Here is an 11,697-nt window from a genome sequence, read left to right as displayed (position 1 = left end):
TTCCAGCATTCCTCTCTACTGCAATCAACTTGTGACTTGAAGTAGCTATTATCCCTTAAGAACATTTTAATTAAAAAGTGGTTTGCTGAAAGAAACACAAGCTACACCCACAGTGAAGTGTGCACCCTTCACTCCTCTCATTGCCCCTCAGTCTGTGCCCACTGGAAAGGCCACTGGTCACTGGAAACTGTCAGCAAGGAAGAATGAAGACTCTGGGGACCCAGGTTGAAAGTATTTAGGCACATTCTGCTAGAGCTCCATCACTGCCACCAGGGGTCATGCTCTGACAGGTTTCCTAACTCCCCTCAGTGGGACTGGGCCATGTGAAGCAGGCCTATGGCTACATCCGGGTTTCCTGGTAGGTAAGGAAAAAGGCGCTAGCTTATGAGAGATTCAGGGTAGGGGGCCTTAAGTCTAGTCCATTCTCCAGAGCAATGTCCCCTTCAGACTGTGCTCCATAAGTGTCAAGACAACACAGGATTCTGACCTCTTTCTTCAAAATAATACAAACGGGGAAAAAAGAAATACCCCTCGAGTACTAAAGTACTTAGTTTAATGAATTTGTTTTTAACACAAATGAAAAACAAGATTCTTACCATTTTAACGACAACTACAACTTCAGACCAATAACATACGAATTTTGCAAAGTTTTTAACTACAGATTATCAAATATAATAGAGAATGCAATTTAGTGCTTTTTGTCACAATATCAAAAATAAGCAATTTTCTCAAAGTTATCAAAAGTGCCCCACTCAAAATCTTTTTCTTAATCAAGTAAAACTACCTGCTATTGTGCATGTGTGTTAAAAATTAAAACGGAAACCATCAGTGCTATTACACAGAGAAACCCTGTCTTGAAAAACAAAACAAAACAAAACAAAAAAAAAAGGAAAAAGGGGAAAAAAGGAAAACTTTATATATTGGATGTCATTTAAGTGCTTAACCAAGCAAACATGCCTAACACAGACAGCTCACATTCTTGGTATGAAAGTCACACCACAGAATATGAATGTTATAACACGACTTGTATGTACCAAATAAAGCAAATAAAACCTATCATTTAGTATGTCTGCTTGTTTGCTTTTGGTCAACTAGTCGGCAGACTTAACGTTGTACTGCTTCACTCCAGTAGTCTACCTCGTGATGTTAGGTTCTGTGGTTCACGTCAATTGTGGGACGACAGTCCTCATGAGAGCTGAGCGTTTTTGCAGGAAAACAGCTTTCATTTCCAATACAACTAGAAATATACACACGTCTATTAAGTAGAGATACCAAACTGCAAACTCACAAGAGACAGTCAAATAAACTCGTGAAGCAGTGATCACCGGAACAGAGGTACGGGACACACTTTCAGCCACGACGGGGCTTCTTCTTGAGTCGCAGACACATGCCACCAGCATATTCAGACAGACCGAGTCAGGGGGAACATTCAACGTGTGAAGAATCTCTCCAGCTGTTGAAACGGGGTAAGGACAGACACAAAACCACCCAGGCTCCAAACACAGGATTATTAACAATAGAAACTGCGTCCCAACCTGGCATGGTGGCCCAGCACTTGGGAAGCCGAGGTAGGAGGTCTGAGGCCAGCCTGGGCTACAGAGTGAGATTGCTGTTGCAAAAAGAAAAAGATACTCACAAATTGTAACCCTAGTTTTCTGAGGAAAAAGTAGTTTTTAAAACAAGGGCATGAAACGAACTTCAAACTGAGACTCATATTAACATTGCAACCTCAATGAAAAATAATACTTGAAAATAAAATAAATTATATTTTGGGTATTTTTAATGTGTGTAAGATATATAAAACAAATGTATACACCAAATATACACTATTTGTTTATTTTAGGTCAAAAAGTATTTAGGAAAAGTTCTCCATGTTCAAAATTAAATAGGAATTGTCTTCTATATACAGGAATTATATTGGAAATATGAAGTAAAAGTTTAATTCTGCAGAATTAAAACACAATTATAGTCATTCAAAAAGTAAAAAAAAATACTGAATTTTTTGTGTTAAATTCTTATAATTTTTTAGTAACAAGTGAACTTTTCTAACATTTAAAAAAGTATTCTTTTATCAATATAAAACTATTCAAATAATTATGAGAATCTCTTACACCAGAAAAATTCACATGATACACTCGTGACCCCAAGAGTTAGATCAGCAGAGCGAGCGGTGTCCCTGAAACAAAGCGCTTCTCCTTTTGTCTCCTCCATCCCTACAGATAAGCCTTATTTCACATCATTTACATAGAACTAGACCACACTCTGAGAGATAAGTAACTCTTTCTTTTTGCCTCTGGAGCTCAGGGACAATCCTCAGTCTTCTTTCTTGGCGTGTCTCTTAGCACTACTTGGAGGCTCTGTGCCCCGCTTGGACGCTGAGGAGGCAGAACCATTGGAAGACGGTTTGACTTCAGCTTTCTTTTCACTCAACGAAAACTGCTGCTGCTGCCGGCCAAACAGCATCCGAGTCAAGGTGTCCTCGAAGGGCGTGAGAGTCACAGCAGCATCCTTCGTCATCATCATGGTCACCTAGGGGAAAATCCACTTTGAATGTCAGTATAAACACTTTTTGTTTCTTAAAACTGAGAGAGAAAAATAAATAATGGACAAAGGGACTCAAATGTATTTTTTATTTAATCTGTAGGAGAAAAAAATAAGCTAAATTCTGGAAAAATTTCAGATCACTATGAATTTAAAGAACATTATACCAAATGAAGTATAACCAATGGTGCAGGCATTCAGGAGCTGCTGAACTTTCCCGAAAGACACTACGGAAGAACCTCCCCACCAGTCCTGTCTGTCTGAATTACTTAAATATAGAACAAAGACCTCAGAATCTGGACTGAAAAGTCCACTTACCTTCTAAGTCACACTGCTCAGAAATGTTCACACTTGACCAAGAAATTAGACTAATCCCAAAGTGGATCTGCAGGGAGAACTCAGGATCTAACTTAGTTTCAAGCCCTAAGACTCTGTAACAGGCAGTTCTTCTGGATCACAGAAAAATCAAACTAGAGGCATTTGGAGTGACACCCCTAAAGTAGGCCCTACACAACCCACTTGCTTAGGGTACATGACGTCAGGAATAAAGTATCATTCAGCGTAACTGTATCATCGAGGGGCTGGGAAGGTACAAAGAGTCCATGTCCATCTCAAGAACAGATAGATGAGATGCGTGCATACAAGTTAAAGTAGCCAGAAATAATTAGAAACTAATTAGAACACATTGTCAGATGAAAATAGCACAATATAATCTATAGGCTACTAACACTACCACATATATAAAGCAAAGCTCATTTGCACACAACTTTGTGCAGGCCCTAAATGGTCTGACATGTATACTTTTAAACAGCTACCTTATATTTAAAAAAAAAAAAAAACAAAAAACAAAAAACCCTTGTCTCTTTCTAACTTTATTTTATGTGTATTTATGTATTTGCCTGCATATGTCTGTGTATCACATGCATGAGTTACAGATAGTTATGAGCCACCATGTGGGTGTTGGGAATTGAACCTGGATCCTCTAGAAGAAGAGTCCATGCTATTAACCATTGAGTCATCTCTTCTGCCCCCAAACAGCTACTTTTATAACATCTGTGATGTCTGACCAGAAGGAGAATCCTAGAAGTAGGAAGTTGACAGAAGGAGGAGAGTAAGACAAGGGATGGAGATGCATGACATTTTATGAGTAAAATTAAAATAGTCTATGTGAGTGGATAAAGATGCTTCCAGAATCCACAGGATAAGTGCAAAGTCCAGTGTCTGGGGAGGGCAACCTCCCTACAAGTTGTTGGTTGGAGAGGTGTCTGAAGTTCCTCCCTACCCCATCCCCTGACAAAAATACAAGCTAGTGCCCCTGCTGTTGCCTCTCAAAACTAGATGGTAAGAGCCAATTGCTGAAGACACTGAAGACTCTGGTCACAGAACACGGAGAAGGCAAGCTTGAACTGGGACAATGTCCTTGATGCTTGCTAGAGCTGATGGTGCCAGAAGGCTGATGAGAGAGACTGACATGGAGTATTACTCAGCTGTGGAGTCTGGTGCTACTTTACTGAACAGTGAGGCAAACTGCCCGCTGGTGCAATCCAGGGGCATACAGCAGCTTTCTCATTGGATTTGAGACCCACTCCTCAGGAGGGGATGCAGTCACATCTCATACTCTAAAACCTCATCAGAAGCCATCATGAGACCTAATGGGGAGGTTACTGCTTCAGTTTTGCTAAATGGACAAGGTGTGCCTATCCACAATAGCTATGTTATGGCCTCAGTTAGTGCTGCTGCGAGCTTCGGTCTGAAGCTTCCTTTTGCAATGGGTAGCATTAAGTGCAGGGACTCGTGACTGGTCAAAGAAATGAGAATAAGTGACTGTTTAATGCTCAGCACAACTGGGACATCGATCCTACTCCAAGACTTAGGAAACCTCAGAGAAATGTCAGAAATGTCAGAACCAAGAAACAGAAGAAGAGGGGGGTGGTATGGAAAGTCGACATGATATGTGACGCGCTGCTGCAGTCTTTACCTCACAGCACCGGTGATGGATTGCACAACGTTTATGTAAGACTGGACCTGCCAACATTCTGCCGTGGAAGAGGTAGGTGCTCATGACCCGCCACGATCCCTGGAGAGTTTATATGTACTTAATGGTTACTGGAAGAGGGAGAGACGTTTACTTCAGTGCTGTAGCCACTGGCGGTGCACCCATATTACTTTAAACATTTTTAAATGTATTTATTTTAGTTTATTTATATATATGAGTGCTTTGTCTGCATGTATATGAGTGCTTGACACCTAAGGAGGCCAGTAGAGGACAGAAGTTATCTGGGACAAGAATTGCAGAAGACTGCTATATAGTTGCTAAGAACTGAACTTGGATTTTCTGGAAGAGCAGCCAGAGATCTTAATATAAATATGTATTCCCTGATTGAGCAGGCCTTAGTACACATAAATTATTCTAGTAAAATACTGATTTTTTTTAAAATGTAGAAGTACTCATTTGTAAGTTTTTGTAAAAACACACTAATCAGTACTTAGCTACATGGTCTTTTAAGTGACCTTGACAAGCTGGTGTCTACACCTCACCCGGGGTAGGGCTGCTGGTTGTACCAACAGTGGAAGCCACAGGCCACAGGACAGTTCAATCTGCTCTCCCACGGCCGCTCCTGTCTATGCTCCCCAGGTCCCTTTAGTCCTGTATACTCCTCGTCTCCACTTTTATTTACCTCAACTAACTAAAATCATTTTGCAGTTCCACCAATCTTTGAAAGTGCTTTTACCAAGGTCATCATGCATGGTTAATTTTAAAACCGCAGAGCTGCTGTACAGTTTTAGTTAGTACTACTCAGCACCTTTGCTCTGTTTCATAGGAATTAGTTCACTGTGGTTCCTTCAAGTGAACAGCCAGTTAGTAATACATGTTCCTCAGAGTCCTTTCAAGTATCCACTGATGAAGAAGGGATCCAAATTTGACACAGTTCAAAACGGACAAAAGATTTATCTTAAAACCTTTTTCTTAAGTCAGAAAGCTGGAGAGATGGCTCAGCAGTTAAGATGGCTGCTCTTCCACAGGACCTGGGTTCATTTCCCATAATGCACATGGCACAATTATTCAAATTACTGTGACTCTAGCTCCAAAGCCTCCAACATCCTCGTGTGGCTTCACTGGGCACCAGACTTATACAAGGTACACAACGATAGGTGCAGACCAACACCAATGCACGTAAAATGATAATAAAAAATAAAGGACATGTGAATTTTACCCAATAATGCATTTAACATATTTAAAGTTAATTACCATTGAGATCAATGGTAGAAAATACATCACATTTATAATATGATTTTATACAGAAAATGCCAGAAGCCACATATCCCTTGGGGCATGGTAACCCTAGTTCAGAAAACACAGACTTGCCCGAGATTGCAAAGCCTCCATTTCAACATAAGTCTGTGTAGCAACAACACAATAGGGCTTTCTCCTCTACTGATAATCTTCCCCATTTATTTTCTTTCCCTGTGGCTTGAGTTTTAGTGATCATAAAGTACTTGAGAGAATTATAAAAATAATGATTTTTCCTTTAATGAACCTGGCTAAGCACAGCTGAACATGAGTTCTGGGTGAATAGAAGAGGAGGGAAAGGAAACTGCAGAGGAGAGATGAAGGAAGGAGGAAAGGAAGAAGCTGAATATATTTCTCTCAAGGACGAAGACAGCCACAGGCAGAGACAGAAAAACATCAATATCCACACCTGTCTACCTGGCCCAGAATGAAGAGCAGGTTGTGTGGTTTCCTCTACCTGCAAACTCAATACACTTACCCTTCACAACAACAAAGAGTAGTGCTCACTGAAACCTCTGTCCTAGCCTAGTTTTAAGAATGAAGTAGGCCTACCTGTGCAGCTCCTGACCTTCCTCCCCACTACTCTCTGGCTTCCGAGACACCGCCTGCCTATCCTGTCCAACCATAAACACCTCCTGGTGGCAAATGAAGAACCACAGAGGAGCTTCAGGAATTCCTGATACATCGAGCAAACTCCCCCAGAACCGTCCTTCTACATTCAACAATGTAGAAACAAGTGTTCTTGGTACTAGCTTTGCCTGAGGGACTCCATCAGAACGAAAGGCCTAAACAGGATGTATAGTGCAGGCTGGTGGACACCCGGAACGTGCTTACCTTTATGGTCACGAGGAAGATGGTGTAAAGGAACATGAGATCATGCTTTGATATTGCCAGATGCCTGGTGTGCTGGAAAGTGAACATAATTGACCCCAGCAGGGTTACCTTGCAAGGGCTGAAAGGAAATAGAATTTTAAGTCAGTAACAAACAAAACAAGTGCTCTGTCTGAATGCTCTGTAAACATCAACTCAATGGACTGTTAGCAGACATTAACACAAAATGAGCTATGTAATATATTTTTAAAGTTTCAGAAATGCTGAGTTATTTAAACTTACAAATCTTTTCTCACAGCATAAAGTACTAGAGATTTTTACTGACTTTGTGTATCTTGCGTACACACACACACACACACACACACACACACACACACACGCGCGCGCAGAGATATCAGATCAGAGTTGCAGGCAGTTGTAAGCTGCCTGAGTCAGATGCTGGGAACCAAACTCAGCTCTCCTGGAAGAGCACTGTGCTGCCTGTCTGCTGTCAGCTTCACACAGCTAGACTTGTCTGGAAGGAAAGAACCTCGGTTGAGAAAATGCCTCCCTAAGATCCAGCTGGAGGGCATTTTCTTCATGATCAATGGGGAAGGGCCCAGCCCACTGTGGGTGGTGCCATCCTTAGGCTGGTGGCCCTGGGTTCCCTAAGAAAGCAGGTGGAACTAGCTAGTAAGCAGCACCCCTTCATGGCCTCTGCATCAGTTCCTCCCTGTCTGACTTCCTGTCCTAACTTCATTTGCAGATGAAAACTGATGGAGAGATATAAGCCAAATAAACTCTTTCCTCCCCAAGTTTCTTTGGTCATGGTGTTTCCTCACAGCAACAATAAACCTAATCAAGATAAACACCAAGTGCTCTTGACCACTGAGATAAGCCCTCGGGCACAAAACTTCTTAGAGTGTCCATTATGCTTCCATAGCACAGTATTGCATAAACATATTTATCCATCTAAGACTTTTTTAAAGGACTTGAAAACCTTCTGTGATAAACAAGACCCAAGACAGATGAGAGAAATGGGGAAACGTCTTTCCTGCACTGTGGTGTAAACGCCACCACTGGAGAACCTCAGGCTGCTGTACAGAACCGAGAGTAAGATCACACGGTCACTCTCAGAAAGCAGTAGGGCGGCACCCATAATAAACCCAGTACTTGGGAAGCAAAGTCAGGTGGATCTCCGTAAGTTCGAGGCCAGCATAGCTACACAGTGAGGCCCTTTCTCTTAGACAGCAGCATAGCCATATACCCTAGCATACCACAGAGCACAGCAGGTCAGCGTTTGCCAACATCTCAAGGACTAATAGTGAAATTATGAATCCACTGTACCGCTAACCTACATAAGCAGCAGGGATTTGTCACACACTTGTGACATGCTTAAAGTATGACGGTAGAAGATCTCCATCCAGCTTTGCTATGCCTACAGAGGATAAATTATAACCTATGAGAATGCCACGCTGCAAAAATGACAAGAGGCTTTTATATGTCAATTTACTTTTAAAGGTTATTCAAGTGTTATAAACTAAGGAATGGGTTCAAAACAGTATAAGGTCTGAACTTGACATATTAATATAACTGAATAACAATCATGGCTTGGAATAGAGATTTCTAAACTTTTTTTTGTATATTCCTACATTTTAAAAATACTTTAAAACAATTACTAATATTAATATACTTAGTTTATATACGTATAACTATGTTATAAAATGAATACAAATTAAACATTTACAGTATAAAGGGCAAATGAGGGGCTGTGGAGATGGCTTAGTGGGTAAAGCGCTTTCTGTACAGCGTGAAAACCATATTGGATTCTGAGAGTCCATAAAAGCCCACCAGTAATCCCAGGGCCCAGGAGGCACAGACAAAACTCCCTGGAATAGGCTGGCTACTCAGAATAACAGAAACAGGGAGCTCCACGTTCACTGACAGACCTCACCTCAAGATATGAGGTGGAAACACGTCGATAAAAACATCCCACACCAGCCCTGGGCCTCCACAGGCACAAACATGCACTATGATACACATGAGCCCATACATGTGAACATGCTTACACACATACATACATATGAGCTCTGCCCAATGGAGTAGGATTTATCTGATGTTACTTTGTTACTCTAATAGTTTGGTTCCTACGCTAAAGTGGCTCCTAAGGAAACGGCTTTGACATACACACTGGCCATTTTGGATTATGTTTTCTTAAAGACTGACTCTAAAAATAAGCAGTTTGGAGACAATTGGGAAAGGGCACCGGAGGAGGACTTAAAGAAGAGTTAAATCAGGATTAGACTTGTTACCCACGAAGACTGAGGTGCACTGGAAAATTCTGTCACTGTTTCCTATGAAACAGGAAGTAAGATCCTCCTTCCAAACCACAATGGTGGAGCAGATGATAGCAGATACTCGAGAGAGCCCTGGCACTAAGACGTTTCAAAATCCAGCAGATCAAGTTCCACAGGGATGCAAGGGCTTTGGCTTCAGACTCCATGTTTTAACCTTGTACACCATGACCCTGGCCTCTGTACTTCAGCTCTAGCCTGTGCCCCTAACCTGTCACACTCCCCATCCTTCCTCAAAACTACTTTCCCTTCTCTTGGTTGCTTCCTAGTTCCAGGACTCAATTCCTACCCATGGCCACACATTATATATACTAAAAGCTAGGGCCTGCATATAAGCTAAGACATCATGTGTCTGGTAGCATTTGTTGGTGTGGTTTTTATGTATATGGTTGTTTTGCATGCATGCATATACTGTGTACCACATGTATGGCTGGTGCCACAGAAGCCAGAAGAGGCCATCAGCTCCAATGGAGCTGGAGTTACAGAGTTATGAGGCATTATGTGGGTCCTCTGGAAGAGCAGCAAGTGCTCTCTCTTAGCCACTGAACTGTCTCTTCAGCCTCCAAGCTGGCTTTATTTATATTTCATTAATTTATTTATTTGTTCACTTTATATCCCAATTGCAGCCCCCTTCTCCCTACGCTTCTCCTCCAAGAAGGGGGAGACCCCACCCCCCATATCACAGCACCTGGCACATCCTCTCCCACTGAGGCCAGACAAGGCAGCCCAGTTAGGGGAATAGTAGGCCCTGCTCTAGTTGTTGGGGACACACATGAAGACAAAGCTGTACTTCTGATGCATATGGGGGGCCCTAGGTCCAGCCCATGCCAAGCTGTTTTTATAAAGAAGGGAAATCTACAGAAAATTGATGTTTCCTTTCAGAGTTCATCTGAGATCAACAACTCTTAATGAGTTTGCTGGTTTTCTTCCCAATGGGACAGCTAGTTGTTTCTGTTTGTGTCTGTGCTTGTGTCTCAGTCACATGCAGAGCTCCAAGTGCATTCATTTAAAGCCAGTGGGTGATATCTGAGGCTGAAAGCCCACACCTCAGTATAACAGAGACCACTTACAAGGACATCTTCAGCCATTCATCACCTTCTGGTTTCCAGTCTCCTTTTAACAACTGCTCACAAGCTGTGATGATAGCACCACCTGCACCTAAAGATAAAATAGAGAAGAAACGAAGATTTAACCGATTTGCTTAAGAAAATACATGGTAGGGGAAGTTAGAGTTTCCCCTCCCGGTCTAAAATCCAAGATCACCGAAACAGAATTCTCAAAAGGAAGAAAAACTTTGTCTTCGTACACAGATCTGGGACGAGTGCATTTTCCCTCCTCAGAATGACAACTGTCTGCCTTACTGTGACCTAAGGCTAAATCTGGGCTCTCAGGCACAGACATGTATATACAGAACTGTTTTAGGAAAAGTAAGATCCTCTGTCCATGTCTTTCCTTGATATGACTAGTTTTAGGTGCAGCACACCAGAGCAAAGGGTATAGAACTCTGTCAATACCTACATAAAACAGGATTAGTGGCATTGCTAGAAGCACTTCCCTAGCACACATCAGTCCTCAACAATGCATAAACCAGGCATGGCAGCACGGGCCTGTGACCCCAGCACTCAGGAGCCAGAGCAAGACCAGAAGTTCAAGATCATCTCAACTGCACTGTGAGGCTGAGGTCAGCAGGGACTCCTCGGGATACCGACAGGGAAGGGAGGGAGAGAGGGAGGGAGGGAGAGAGGACCGAGGGAGGGAGGAAATATAGAATAAATAGAAAGCAATTAGAGCAATGTGAATATGAATATTTGCTATTTCCAACAACTGACAAGAAAGGGAAGAATATAAAACAATTTGTTTTCATTTTTAGACAGGGCATTTCTAGAATTCTCTGTGTAGCTCAAGCAGGCTTCAAACTTGTGATTCTCCTGTCCCCAAGTATTCAGATTATAGGCCTGCCTCAGCAATGTTGCTTAATTTAATGAGATAAAATTTCATATTAAACATATTTCATATGTGGTAAAGTAATTACTTCTGATTCCATCTGTTTCAGAAATAACAAAAGAAATTATTCCTAAGAAACTTTACAAGGCCATGAGGCTCAAAATAATGGCTGGAGAGATGGCTCAGTGGTTAAGAGCCTGAGTTCAATTCCTAGCAACCACATGGTGGCTCACAACCATCTCTAATGGGATCTGGTGCCCTCTTCTGGCACAAAGGCAGGCATACAGGCAGAACACTGTATATATACTAAATAAAATTTTAAAATAATAATGGCTAATCACTAGTATTCACGTAAAGAACTTTAACTTTACTAGCTAAGAAACCAGACAAGTCTCTCACTTTCAAAAAGGCTTTATTACCGCATGTGAGCCCTATTCCTGTAAGCAAAGGAATCTTCATGAGCTACACAATACGTGTGAACAGACTGTTAATCTTACCTCGGGCCCATCCAACAGCTATCATGACTATCCAGCCATTCCTGTAATAGCCATTAGCATGCGCGACTCCACCTACTATTTTCCAAGTTCTGGTCACTTCCTTCATTCCCGCAGCCAGGAGCTGAATAGGTTGATATGAGTAGCCCTGGGAAACTAGGTCACGTGGGCAAAAGAATACAATATACCTGAAATTAAAATTTAAATATTTCAATACGTAAATAATATCAGAGGAATAGAAGTGAAAATCTAAGTCTTCACC

General features: G+C 41.8%; 1 protein-coding gene across 1 annotated transcript in view; it reads right to left on the bottom strand.

Annotated features, from left to right (window-relative positions):
• Positions 1–536: 536 nt before the first annotated feature.
• The window catches only part of Tmem38b (transmembrane protein 38B), a 35,722-nt gene continuing 24,561 nt past the window's right edge, over positions 537–11,697 (bottom strand). The window contains exons 3-6 of the mRNA NM_001014191.1: positions 11,439–11,623; positions 10,068–10,155; positions 6,668–6,785; positions 537–2,529 (exon numbers count right to left, since the gene is read on the bottom strand). Of these exons, the coding sequence (NP_001014213.1) occupies positions 2,314–2,529; positions 6,668–6,785; positions 10,068–10,155; positions 11,439–11,623 (607 nt within the window). The 3' untranslated portion in view covers positions 537–2,313. The remainder of the gene's footprint in view (positions 2,530–6,667; positions 6,786–10,067; positions 10,156–11,438; positions 11,624–11,697) is intronic.

The sequence above is a fragment of the Rattus norvegicus genome, chromosome 5 (genome assembly GCF_036323735.1).
Source record: "Rattus norvegicus strain BN/NHsdMcwi chromosome 5, GRCr8, whole genome shotgun sequence".
In the NCBI taxonomy this organism is placed as follows: Eukaryota; Metazoa; Chordata; class Mammalia; order Rodentia; family Muridae; genus Rattus; species Rattus norvegicus.
This window is presented reverse-complemented; position numbering and strand designations above follow the sequence as displayed.